Here is a 14032-nt window from a genome sequence, read left to right as displayed (position 1 = left end):
GGAAATAACAGACGTAACACTGTTTATATTGGGTATAATGATTATAGTGACATTTTCTTTTTCATAATTTGCTATATTTTTTCATTTGTCTATGATTAACATGGAAACATGGTTTTCAATACTATATATGCATACAATTTTACTGCACCTGCTTAAAAGCTTTGGCTTTATCAAGTTCTTTCTCTGATCGGTCAATGAAAAGGTTTAGTTCATTTATTTTGGTCATAAGGGACTGTTTTTCTTCACTGTTTTTACTATACGACTTCTTGATAAAATAAAGATCATTCTGCAAAAAGAAAAAAGATATATAAATGTATGTTTTAAATATTAACAAAAGTATTAAATACATACTGTATTATATATATCTTACATTAAATTATATACTCAGATATTTACAATAATCCTATGTTTTATTATCTCTCTTCCTGCTATGTCTCTAATATAATATACATGGATAGTCACATAGGAACATTTTCATTTTTATCATCAATTGATGTTTTGGATTTAGTATGAGTTCAGTAATTCTAGGAAATATATACTTCCAGTTCAACCTAATGAATCACAGTCATCCCTCAGTATTCTCTGGGGATTGGTTGCAGGACAACAGCACTACCACCGCCAAAAGGTATGGATGTTCAAGTCCTTATATAAAATAGTAGTGTTTGCATGTTATCTACACGCATCCTCCTGTATACTTTAAATTATCTTTATATTACTTATGTAATAAAATGCAAATGTTATATAAATAGTTGTTATACTATATCATTTAGGGAATAATGACAAGAAAAAAGTCTGTACATTTTCAGTACAGACGCAAAATCACCCATTTTTTTGAGTATTTTCAGTCTGCAGTTGGATGAATCTGCAGATGCGGAGCTTGTGGATACAGAGGGCTGACTTTTAGGAGACTGCCATTTATGAGGAGATGGGAGCATACACTGGCTCATTACATGGTTCACTACTCCCATACTGGAGTTCATTGTTTGATTCTATGCAAGTCCCAGATAGTAAGGACATCAACAGTCTGAGAAAGCATAGGGTGCTGTTTAAGAGTACCAGCTCTTAGAATCAGATGGCCTTAATCACATACTAGCCATCTGACCCTAGTATGATGTACTCTTCCTCAGTTTCCTCATCTCTAAAATGGAGATGAGGACAGTTCCTACCTTCCTGCATTATTGTGAAGATTAAAGATGTTACTGTCAAAGCGTGTGTATAACAGTGCTTGACACATAGAACTGCCCTGCAAATGTCAGCTATTATTAATTACGTACAAAACTGCATATTGCTAAAGAGAAAAATGTTTGGTTAGATCCAATTCCATCATATGCATAAATAGATCATACATATGCAGATACCAGTTTTCTAGTTTTATACCTATTTATATCTCTCTTTCCACCCAGAACCCAGAATAAGGTTTGTGCTCTTATTCCCTTGTTTCCTGAATCTGAACTTTCCAGTTCCAAGATCTCTTTCTCTCTCTTCCTCCCTCCATCAGTTCCTCCTCTCCTGTCTTTTTAATTGCCTGTATTTCTCTGAAGTATTGGGACCTAAGATTTCAGCAAGATAGTAAGAAGAGGAATTTGTTGCATAAAAATGTGATTTTATAAAATTAAATTTGAGAAAAAGAGTTAAAACAATGTGATTTTCAACCTGAAGAAACTAGTTTCTGTATGTAAAATTAGATGGAGTTGCATGTGAGAGGGCATACAGGATGACTCTGTATCTGTTGTTACTATTGAAAAGAGCAGCTCTTCATAATGACCAAAGGCTAACTAGCTTTAATATAATTTATTAATTCACTTACATTTCTATTAATTTACGTATCTCTCTGTTAAAACCAGAGTTGGAATAGGCATAAGCACTTGACAGTGGTATGATGGAGGGAGCAGTCAGAGTAGTTCAAAGGGGGAAGAACTATAACCATCCCCACACAGCAAAACAGACACACTCCAGGCCAGGGGCAAGGAACAAAGTCATACCTCTAACATTCTATAACATTAATATTTTCATATTCTAAATAATCAAAACAATACCACATATTGAGTACATACTAAAGTATTGTGCTAAGATATAAATTGCTTCTAGTTCTCCCAAATGTCCTAAAATAATAATTTTCCCCCATTTAATAACGAGTAAACTAGAGCTCAGAAAAGTTAAAATAGTAGTAGTGGTATAGCCTTGAAATTTAAAACTACTTCTATCTGATCCAAAAACCAGTGTTTTTCTCCACTAAGCAAAGATAACCATTTTAAAATATTTCATCAGACTACAAACTACTCCAAACCAAAATTTTGTCTTCTCAAAATAAGAGAATAAAGTAAGTAATACCTCTCCACCTTTTGCAGCCCTCAAGGATAGGGCAATTCTTTTTATAACCACCAGAGGATACATCAATAGTCTTTCCAGTGGTAAATAACATTTAGACCCTGCTAAGTTCTCACCCCATTCAGGTCCATGCTCAGTCTCTCACTTTTACTCTCTAGTCAAACTTTAACACAGTTTTTATATTACAATAAACATAATAAAATTCCTAAAGATGAAGACATTCTTACCTTATTAACAGAATCCAATCATTTCAAATATTATAACTAAGTAAAGATTTGAATAACAACTGCTGACTCATTAAAGAACAGTTTCTTTTTAGATGGTGTTTTAAAGACAAAGGGCAATCAAGTTATTTCTTATGGCAGTTATAAAATAGAAAACTAGAACTTATCAATGTTCTAAACAGTGTACTCTTTAAGAGTATTTAGAAGTCAAATGCAGGAGGGGTCAAATCATAGCTCTCTGTGTACTAGCTGTATAACCTGGACAAATTACTTACTCTGTAAAACAGATAATAGTATCTTCCTCACATTTGTAAGAATTATACGAAATAAAATACTAGAGGCATGTCATACAATATTTAGCATATACTAAATGCATCATCAATGGTAACATTATATACTAATAGTACAAAAATAAGAACATTGTTCATACATTTGTTATATATGTGTGTAGACTGGCAATCACCCTATTCAAAGTAGTCTTAGGAATATATCTTAAAACAGAATGACTAGGATATTTGAAACATAAAATGTATTTTGGCTAAGTTACATGAAGCTTCTTGATCTGTGTTTCCAAAAGGCCACATGTAGATTTTTTCTCTTCCAAAGACTTCTTAAGTTCAACAATTTTTGCTTCAAGGGCTTGTTTTTCTTCTGAATTAATTTCTCCCTTTAACCGTGACATTCTCCGTTCCACTTGTTGAATGTGAAAATCCTGTTACATTTAAAAAAAAAAAAAAGTTATTACAAAGAAGCAAACAAAAGCATTTCTATAAGTGTAAAAACAAAGTGAATACTTTCTTATGAGTTTGGACTGGGCATTATCATGTAATAAAGTCACTTTAGTTTTTCAGTAATTCAGGATAAAATCCTTTTCACTCTAAGAGGAACAAAAATAAACTGTATCTCAACAATCAAAGTCCATGATAGACACAGAAATAATCTTCTGAAAATATGACAAAGTTGGGGGATGTTTATCATACTACCATGATGGAATCTCAGTAAATTCACTGGATTTACATGAATTGGGATTTCTGAGGGCACATCATCTAAGGGATACAAAACAGGTAGTCACTAATTGTTAGCCATGAAAGGTTCAAATAACATCTAATTAATTATTCTTAATATTATATTTTAACATCTGTAATTTTTAAAAACTAAGAATATGTATTAGATGAGAAAATTAAGATGTAGAGATGGAGAATAGTAAGATATTAACACAAATATATAAATAGAACCAAACAAAGAAAAACTGAAAAAAATTGCTTCTATTAGCATGGGAGTGAGGGTGGCGGTGCATAACTAAGAATCAACATACACTTTTTTCTCAGTTTCAGATATCTCAGGCCTTCTTTTGTTTTACTCTGGATGCAAATGTCTCAGGTTCCTTTAAAACACCGTTCTCCCTCTAACTAGAGTTCTCTCTCCTCTTGCCTGTTTATTTCAGACTGAGAGGAAAAAAATAATTTTTAAGTCTCCCTCACCCTACTACTGATCTAACATGATGTCTCACCTTCAGCATCTGTCTGTCCTCCACAAGAGTACTTAGAATTCTTTGTTTTATTAGAACATGGTGTATCTTGACCATCACAACTGTAATAAATCAATATGGAAGATATTCATAAAATAATATCTACCTGACTGTACATAATTTCTTGCTGCTTCAAGGTTTCAAAATCCAGTTTTTGTAACTGATGGTTGAGATGTTTCAGAGAAGAACGAGTTCCTTCAATTTCTGATAATATCGCTTTTTCTTTCATTGCCTCAGTCTGTAACTCCTGAGCTTTCTTAAACAGCACATTTTTTATGAGGTTCAGTTGAACATCTACTTCCTGATAATAAGGAAGTGATTAATGAAATTAAATATACTGAAATGTTGTATTTCATATGAACATAATAACTTAGAAACTCAAATAAATTTGAACCATCCACCATTTTAGCCCCTTAGAAGATAAAGCTCTTCCCACAATTTTAACAAGTCCCTAACATTTCTTATGATCTACTCTATTCTAGTAGACTAGGGTAGTTTTTATACTTGTATCATACACCTTGACCTGTCATCTTAATTTCATCCCATGCTCCCCTAGCCTAGCAGTTGGCTATTCCACTGATTTCCTCAAAAAATAAAGTCCGCTGGAAACATACAGCCTGTACATTCACAGAGTTTACTAAAGTCTTGAGGGTGCTATGGAGAAGAAATCACGTCACTCAATCTCCCACCCTTCAGGCAGTATCCAGCAGTGAGCAGGTAAATGTTTAACCATCATCTCTCCAGGAGATGAGAGGCGAGGGGGAAAATCTGATTTCCATGGTAGAAATACTCCCACTATGGCCAATTTCATGCTACTAACATGATTCCACTAAAGGTCAAGTTGGGAAGAAATTCACAGAAGCAGACCATTTTGTGCTATTTCCAACATACAGATAAAACAGACATAAGTAACCTTAAGAGTACAGAATAATAAAATATTTGGAAGTAATGAGTGCTGAGTATGTATTACTTTTTTTGTAAATGCCATTTATTTAACTGTGATTTTATATATTTTCATTTTTAATCATAGGTGTATTTAGGAAAATTTCTAAAAATTTAACTATTGGCTCTTGTAAGCTGGTAGGAGCTGGCCCCAGCACACTACAGGAACTACCTGTCACTCACTCTTTGCCTCAAGTTGGCCTCTCTACCATGTGCAGCTCTAGGAAATAGAAATGAGTCCCCCATCCCACTGCTCCTCTCTCAGGAAGCAAACCTGTCTTGTCCTGGAAGCCTCACAACCAATGTGTTCTAGGCTTTAAATTGATCTACCATGCCATGATCAATTGAAAATTATCATTCTTAAATGCTGAAATAATTTGCCTCTGTGATCTTATACCCAAATAAGCATATTTTCCTTTAGCAACCAACAAACCTGAATATGACACAAAACAAGTCTGTGACTGGTACATTTAAATATTTGCATAAACAAGAAATATAATCTGATATTCAATGCATTATTTTACATATAATAGATAATTTTCAATGGATTTAAGATCTTCTCAAAGATTGCCTGGCAGAATTTTAAAGTCAATGCTTAGTGGTGAATAACACAGTATATCTCCAAAAAAGATAGGGTTGGGATTTTTTCAAACAAACAAAAACCAACAGCAATGAAGAAAACCCCAAGACTATGAACACAGCCCTGCTGAACAATCAATCAGTACACTCTGCTACTAATATTAATTTTTCTAATTTAGCTAGTTCTTCAAAAATGTCTGAAGTTTTTAATTCTCTGTGATGAAAAGGTCTATTTCATATAAATTTCACAATGTTTACAAGTTTCTGATAACTACTAATGCATATCATCTGTTACAGGGAATCATGCTCTTAGGGAAAAAACACCAAAACTTTTAAAAAATTATGTGTAATTTGAATACCATTCATGTCAAGACTGCAGCATGATTTTATTACTTAGAAATTTTACAGCACACTGAGGAAGTTGGATCCCATCCAAATATAAGCGGAGCTAGATGAGATATAAGATTGGGAGATTTTGCCACCATCTTCAACTACCCCTTTTTCAACCCCCCGAAATGAGTAAAAGCAAGAAGTAGTGTCAGGTCACACTTAAAGTTCACACTTATAGTTCACTTTGAAGTTTTCAAAGAGGAAATGGTGCACCAGCCTTTTCCAGTTCCTCGAAAATTGGCTTTAATGCCATCAACATGCCAAAAAGACTGAGGTAGAAGAGGGTGCCAGTAGAGTTAGCAAAGTGATAACATTTCAAAGCCCATTTACCAAAAAAATTTGCCAGATTTTAAGGGGTTAAAGAGATAGTAGATGATGAAGAAGTACAAATCAGAAATGTAGATGATGGTGGGAATTTGATTACAAAAAAAACAGTGATAATCATGTAGAAATCAGTTGTAAAACAAAGCCACTTTTCAAGCTATTTATATGCAATATACTAATAGATATATGGATGATGGCAGGGACACAGGTACAGTAGGCTTTGGGAAGGAATGGAATCCAGGGCACAGTGGGGGAGCTACTTTTTTAAAAAGACACCAAGCCAGGCATGGTGGCTCATGTCTGTAATCCCAGCACTTTGGGAGGTGGAGGAGGGTAGATCACTTGAGGTCAGGAGCTTGAGACCAGCCTGGCCAACATGGTGAAACCCCATTTCTACTAAAAGTACAAAAATTAGCCAAGTGTGGTGGCACGTGCCTGTAATGCCAGCTACTCGGGAGGCTGAGGCAGGAGAATCGCTTGAACCTGTGAGGCAGAGGTTGTAGTGAGCTAAGATCATGTCACTGCACTCCAGTCTGGGGGACAGAGTGAGACTTGGTCTCAAAAAAATAATAATAAAATAAAATAAAAACTAAATAAATACAAAGACATCAAAATTAGTAGTTTAAGAAGAGAGGAGGCTGGCCGGGTGCAGTGGCTCACACCTGTAATCCCAGCACTTTGGGAGGCCGAGGCAGGCAGATCGAGACCAGCCTGGCCAACATGGTGAAACCCCATCTCTACTAAAAACACAAAAATTAGCCGGGCATGGTTGCAGGCACCTGTAATCCCAACTATTCAGGAGGCTGAGGCAGGAGAATCTCTTGAACTTGGGAGGTGGAGGTTGCAGTGAGCTGAGATCTTGCCATTGCACTTTAGCCTGGGCGACAAGAGCAAGACTTCATCTCAAAAAAAAAAAAAGAAGAAGAAGAAGAAAAGAAGAGAGGAGACTAAGAATAACTTCAGAAGCAATGCATCAAAAGTCCAAAACCAGATTATAAATGTGATCATACCAAAAAGCAGAGCTTCTTACAAGACCTCCTCGTCCTCTGATCCTGAGTCTAATTAATTCACTGTTGCTAAATTTTCTATGATTTTAAAAAAATTAAAACTAAACTTTACCTTCACATCTTTTTCCTCCTCCTTGAGCATATCTTCCAAATTAGTAGCTTTCTCTTCTACAGACATGGTTTTCTCAGTTATCTCCTTTAATTTTGTTTGTATTATCGCATTATGATGTTTAGTTTTTTGTAACCTGAAGAAGGTTTATCACAAGATAGAAAACGTGCCTAAAAAGCATTTAATACAAACAAATAATAGTTTATCCTAATATTTATTTGTATAACTTGAAGGGATTTTTTGCTGTAAACCTTTTTATTACCACTACATATTTAATAGACCATAAAAATATGGCTACTGAGTCTTTGTAATGAAAATATGAGTAAAATTTTTTTAGGTTTAATAATGTAGTAGCCGGCCAGGTGCGGTGGCTCACGCCTGTAATCCCAGCACTTTGGGAGGCCAAGGCGGGCGGATCATGAGGTCAGGAGATGGAGACCATCCTGGCTAACACGGTGAAACCCTGTCTCTACTAAAACTACAAAAAATTAATTGGGTGTGGTGGCAGTCACCTGTAGTCCCAGCTACTCGGAAGGTTGAGGCAGGAGAATGGCATGAACCTGGGAGACGGAGCTTGCAATGAGCTGAGATCGCACCACTGCACTCCAACCTGGGCAACAGAGTGAGACTCCATCTCAAAAAAAAAGTAGTAGCTAAAATCTTGCAGTTATTTAACCAACAAGTAGTCTTAAATATTTAATAATTTTATAGATATAGTAGAATTAATCATAAACATATTTAAATAGCTTTTTTCTTACCTTGCTGTTTCTTCATGAATGTCCTTCTTTATCTTGGAAATATTTTTCCTCAAAGCTTCTAAATCACTGGAAGTTCTATTCACAGTGGCTTTTAAAGAATCCAGCTATTTATTAGTTAACAGACAGAAATTATATATTTACTCTGTATCTTATAATTTCATTTCTGAGTTTTATTCTGCCCACTTTAAGTTTTAACCTACATCACACCCACAAAAATAGTAGCCATTTTCTTATATTTAATATATAAACAGATTTCCATACTGATCTGATACCAAATTGTAATCAGATTTGTTGTATAATCCTAGAAAATTATAGAGAACACATATATATTGAAAGTAAATGCAGAAATGTCTAATATCACTAGACCTGCTCAGAAAGAGCACATCCCCAAAGTCAAGATTAGCTAATATATATGTGCTCATAAGAATTATAAGTTTAATTGGATTTGAAAAATCTCAAAAGATTCTAATACATCAGACTCCTAATAACTACATTTTACTGTTAATCAAAATTATTAAAACAGAAAATCCAAGATACAAATTTTCTTTTTCATTAAGGACCTTTGCAAAAACCCTAAACTCTCCACCAAATACTCTCAGAACAGATACATTCAGTAAGGTTTCTAGATACAAGATCAATATACAAAACCAGTTATATTCTATACGCTTACAACAAGCAATCCAAAAAAAGAAATCAAGAAAACAATCCCATTTATAACGGCATCAAAAAGAATAAAATATTTAGGAATAAATTGAACAAAGGAAGAAAAAGATCTGTACACTAAAAACTATAAAACATTGATGAAAGAAATTGTAGAGGACATAAAGATATCCTGTGTTCATGGGTTGGAAGAATTAATACTGTTAAAATGTTCATACTATTCAAAGCGATCTACAGATTTGTGAAAGTTGTCAAAATCAAAATGGAATCACGTGTCAAACCCTGACAAAATTGAGCTAGGGAAGGCCATGAAGACAGAGTTCTCACCCATATTTGCCCAATAACAAGAGCTATCCCAAGAGACTCTGCCAGAACCACAGCCTTGCATAAAGACCACTGCAACCTTGCACAAAAACCCTTCTACAGAGACATCTGCCCAGTAACTGACTGATCAACCTTGGACTGACACTACCCTTATTGATTCCTATAGCCAAGGGTTATTATTTTTAAACAACTTAGGTAAACTTACTCATTTTACCTTTAAAAACTTTTGCCTTCCTTTATCTCCCTAGATATGCCTATAATCTGTCATAGCCTGTATATACTGGATTTTCAAATGCCCTGCTTATTCCTAATTAAGCTCAATATTTTTAGAGGGCCTCTCTCTGTTATTTAGGTTGACAGATTCAATACAATATCAAAATTCCAATGTCATTCTTCACTGAAATAGAAAAACAATTCTAAAATTCATATGGAACCATAAAAGATCCCAAATAGCTCAAGTAATCTTAAGCAGAAAGAACAAAGCTGAAGGCAACATACTTTTTTATTTAAAATTGTATTACAAAGCCAAACTAATGAAAACAAAATGATGCAGTCATCCATTGGCATCTACAGGGGATTGGCTCCAGGATCCCTCACAGATACCAAAATCTACCAGATGTGTAGGTCCCTTATATAAAACGACATGTATTTGCATATAACCTATGTACATCCTCCTGTATACTTTAAATAATTTATTGATTATTTGTAACACCTAATACAATGTAAATGCTATGTAAACACTTTTCATATTTTTAAAATTTATATCTTTTTTATTGTTATATTATTATTTTTATTGGGTTTCTTTTCTGAATATTTTTCATCAATTGTTGGTTGAATCTGCACATGCAGAATCCATGGATAAGGAAGGCTGACTGTACTGGCAAAAAAAACCAGACACATAGAAAAATGGAACAGAATAGAGAACCCGGAAATAAACTCATGCATATATGATCAACTAATTTCCGGCAAAGGTGTCAAGAATACACAATGGGGAAAGGATAGTCTCTTCAATCAATGGCGTTAAGAAAACTGGATAGCCACACGCAAAAAAAAAAAAAAAAAAGAGAAAGAAATTGGGCTTTTCTCTGGTACCACATACAAAAATTAATTCCAAATGGATTAAAGACTTAAGACCTGACACTGTAAAACTTCTCAAAGAAAACATAGGAGAAAAATTTCTTGACATTGGTATCTGTAATGATTTTTTGAATTTGACACCAAAATTACAGGCAACAAAAGCAAAAATAAACATGCAGGACTACATCAAACTAAAAAGTTTCTTTAAGGAAAAGGAACCACCAGTAAAATGAAAAGGCAGCCTACAGAATGGAAGAAAATATTTGCAAACCATTTACCTGTGATGTGAATGGCACCCCGTGGTGCTTAATTAGGGGCTTAATCAGAGTATCCCAAAAGTTCCACAAACAGACATTAAAAAAAAAAACAAAAAACTAGAAACTGTTTCTTCATCACAGGAAAAGCTTTATGCTTATTTTATATTTTATAGTAATTTGTCATGAACATATAAGCCAGTCTTTTTTAGTTGACATACCTCACCCTTCAGCTGAATTCTACTAGTTTCATGGTCTTGATATGCCGTTCTACCTTTTAAAAGTTTACCATCAGCCACAGAAATTCTTTTCTCATATTCTGTGTTATTCCCAATCTCATTTTCTAAAAACTTGATCTTTTCTTTAACCAAATTTTCTTTTTCTCTTGTTTCCTGCTTTATCCTTGCTAATTCCTAGGATTAAAACAAAATATTTACTTAAATATATATTTAAACTGACAAAACTAAAAGGAATTTAGTTTTTATTTTTCTATTATTACATTTAGTACTTATTTTACCAAAACTTCTTAGAAAACATTTTAAATACTTTTATATTAATAAAAACAAAATATTAGCATGCTACATGCTAATGTCTATGAATTCATATTGTTAAATGTCTCTGTTTCTTTCATATATCTGGTATTTTGCTAAAGAGATGAGAAAACAGTTATATATGAAAGGTAAAACCTACAAATGTAACAGTGTTGAATATTTTTCAACTGGAAAGTGGGGTTTCAGTGAAGTTTTCCAAATATTTTACAGATTTTTTTTTTTTCATGTTTTGAAAATAGCATTTTAGTTACTGGTTTCAATAGGAATGTCTTCATTCAGGCCTTTCACTGGTCATGGAGACAATAATAAATAGAATACACAAAGCACTGTAACTGAAATGTGGACAAAGTACCATGGAAACAAAGAGATGATGAATTATTTCCAAGAGGAGTCATTAGATGACATTACACTTTCCTGGCTTTCCAGGATAGGGAAGAAAAGAAAAAGAAAAAGTAGAAGAAGAAAAAAGACGTGCCCAAGAGGCATCATTTGAGTCAGGCTTACAAACATGAATGGGGTTGCATGAATACTCTAATGTAGTTAAAGTGTAGGGTGGGAAGGCAGGGGTGCAAAGGGTTGGGGTCCAGATGAAAGGCATAAAGCTAGAAAAGTAGAGTTTAGGGCCAAACTGTGAAAAAATTCAAATATCATGTTAAAGATTACCTTTTAAGCAATGTAAAAAAAAAAGATTTCAAAGCTGGGAAATAAAAAGATTAGATGTTGTTTTTACAAGTGATGCTGATGGCAATAAGTTGGATGAATTAGAAAAAAATTACCCTAATATGTATTACTTGCATGTATTCCAAAATGAGGTCCTTCCAAACAACTAATCACAGGAGATTGGGGGAGGAGGTATGTGTTCTGAAATCAGTAGATTTTAGAAATGCTGCATGTATACATATTAGCATATTAAATGGCTACACATCTGAGATATAACATATTTTATAAAGGAAAATTTAAAGTTGTTTAATTTTCAAGTTGTTTAATCCAATTTTTAAGTTGTTTGATTATAGAATTAGCATTCCATAATAGTAGCATTCTAAATATTTACTGTCATTCACTCAAAAGACATGTCAAAACTTCCTAAGTTTAAATATTTCAAAATATGAATCCAGAGTTTCTTGCCTTATGATTTTTTCTACCACTTAATCAGATGCTTTAATTCTACTTCAATATCATACTTAATAGTGTTATTCATCATAAATTTTTCATATAGGTAATACTAAGTAATATTTTAAAACTTCTACACTGTAATAAAAGCATAGTAGAAAAATATTTTTCTACTTCTCCACATGGTTTCTTTTAAGAATACAATTTCAGGATTTTATGACCAGACCCCTGACAAGAAAATGCTGAGGAGGCAGGAATGAATTGTTTTGCAGGAAGAGGAACAAAAGAGTTCAGTTAGGAGATAAAATATGCCACCCTCAAATATGCTACTGTCAGAGGCATTTGAACCAGAGCAACTCCATCTTCCTTGAAGAGGAATAGCGTAAAATAAGGCTGTGACCTACGGGGCTGCATTCCCAGACAGGCAATCTAAGTCACAGGATGAGACAGGAGGTTGGCTCAAGATGCAGGTCATAAAGAACTTGCTGATAAAAAAGGTTGCAGTAAAGAAACCAGCTAAAACCCCCCTGACCAAGATGGCAAACAGAGTGACCGCTGGTCATCTTCACTGCTTATTATATGCTAATTATGATGCATCAGCCTACTAAAAGAAACTCCCACCAGCACCATGGCAGTTTTCAAATGCCCTAGTAAGTCAGGGAGTTACCCTATGTGGTCTAAAAGGGGGAGGCACGAATAATCTACCCCTTATTTAGCATATAATCAAGAAATAACCATAAAAATGGGCAACCACCAGTCGTCAGGGCTGCTTTGCCTATGGAACAGTTATTCCTTTATTCTTTTGCTTTCTTAATAAACCTGCTTTCACTTTTACTCTGTGGATTTGCCTCAAATTTTTTCTTGCATGAGATCCAAGAACACTCTTTCAGGGTCTGGATCAGGACCCCTTTCTGGTAACAGTATGAAAATAATAAAACCATAGAAATCAGAAATCCTATGTATCAGGGATTTTTTTAAAATGTTTTCTGTTTTGTTTTATTCTCAGAGAGCAGTTGTCAAACACTTAGAAGCATCCCGCTGCCAACGGAACCACCTCTTAGCACCCTCCTTAGTCTCTGACAGCACAGTGAGGAGATGTCAACATGTAAGAAAGGAACCTCTGTGAATGTAACTAGGGAGCTATTAGTTGTGTATTCTGCCAAATCAGCTGACTGAGTTACTTTAGCCATGGGGTTGTGTGAGAAAACTGACTGTGGATCCATAACTGGCACATGACTTACAGAGAGGAAGCAGTCATGACTTGAGAAAAGAATTTTTATCTGAGAATTTTACATTATCAAGCCCAGAAAGGCGTTAAAATTAGACAGAAATAACATCCCACTCAACCCCTTTTATGAGCTGTGTATTCATCTCTTGATACAGCTTGCGATTGCCACAAGTAGCTATAAATTAACCTAATAATGCCTCAGCAGATGCTATAACCCACACCCCACAGCTTAACAATGTATAGCCAATCAATAACTGATGTCATTTCAATGTAAATTCTTGATAAACAAATCAGGAACTTCCTCTTTTTTCCCGCTTTAAAAATCTACTTGTAACTACTGCTAATTGGAGTGTATATCAGGGCAACTTGAATCTATACTCCCAGGCTGCAATCCTCAAGCTTGGCCCAAAGAAACTCTGCTTCCATTAATTTTGCTTCAGCTTCTTCCTTGTAAGTTGACAGCTTAATGTTTGAAAGCAATGAGAAGTTAAGAAATATTAATAGCAAACCAGGTGTGGTGGCTCACGCCTGAAATCCCAGCACTTTGGTAGGCGAGCGGATGGCCTGAGGTCAGGAGTTCAGGACCAGCCTGGCCAACATGATGAAACCCTGTCTCTACTGATAAAAAAAAAAAAAAAA

The 14032-nt window shown here is 34.5% G+C and overlaps 1 protein-coding gene across 1 annotated transcript in view; it reads right to left on the bottom strand.

Moving 5' to 3' along the window:
* The window catches only part of CCDC39 (coiled-coil domain containing 39), a 57052-nt gene that overhangs the window by 28870 nt on the left and 14150 nt on the right, over nt 1-14032 (bottom strand). Inside the window, exons 7-12 of the mRNA XM_023184807.3 lie at nt 10726-10917; nt 8190-8293; nt 7435-7567; nt 4187-4381; nt 3100-3264; nt 149-286 (exon numbers count right to left, since the gene is read on the bottom strand). Of these exons, the coding sequence (XP_023040575.1) occupies nt 149-286; nt 3100-3264; nt 4187-4381; nt 7435-7567; nt 8190-8293; nt 10726-10917 (927 nt within the window). The remainder of the gene's footprint in view (nt 1-148; nt 287-3099; nt 3265-4186; nt 4382-7434; nt 7568-8189; nt 8294-10725; nt 10918-14032) is intronic.

Source organism: Piliocolobus tephrosceles, chromosome 2 (genome assembly GCF_002776525.5).
Source record: "Piliocolobus tephrosceles isolate RC106 chromosome 2, ASM277652v3, whole genome shotgun sequence".
Lineage (NCBI taxonomy): Eukaryota > Metazoa > Chordata > Mammalia > Primates > Cercopithecidae > Piliocolobus > Piliocolobus tephrosceles.
Note: the sequence above shows the minus strand (reverse complement) of the source record. Positions and strands in the feature narration are given on the sequence as shown.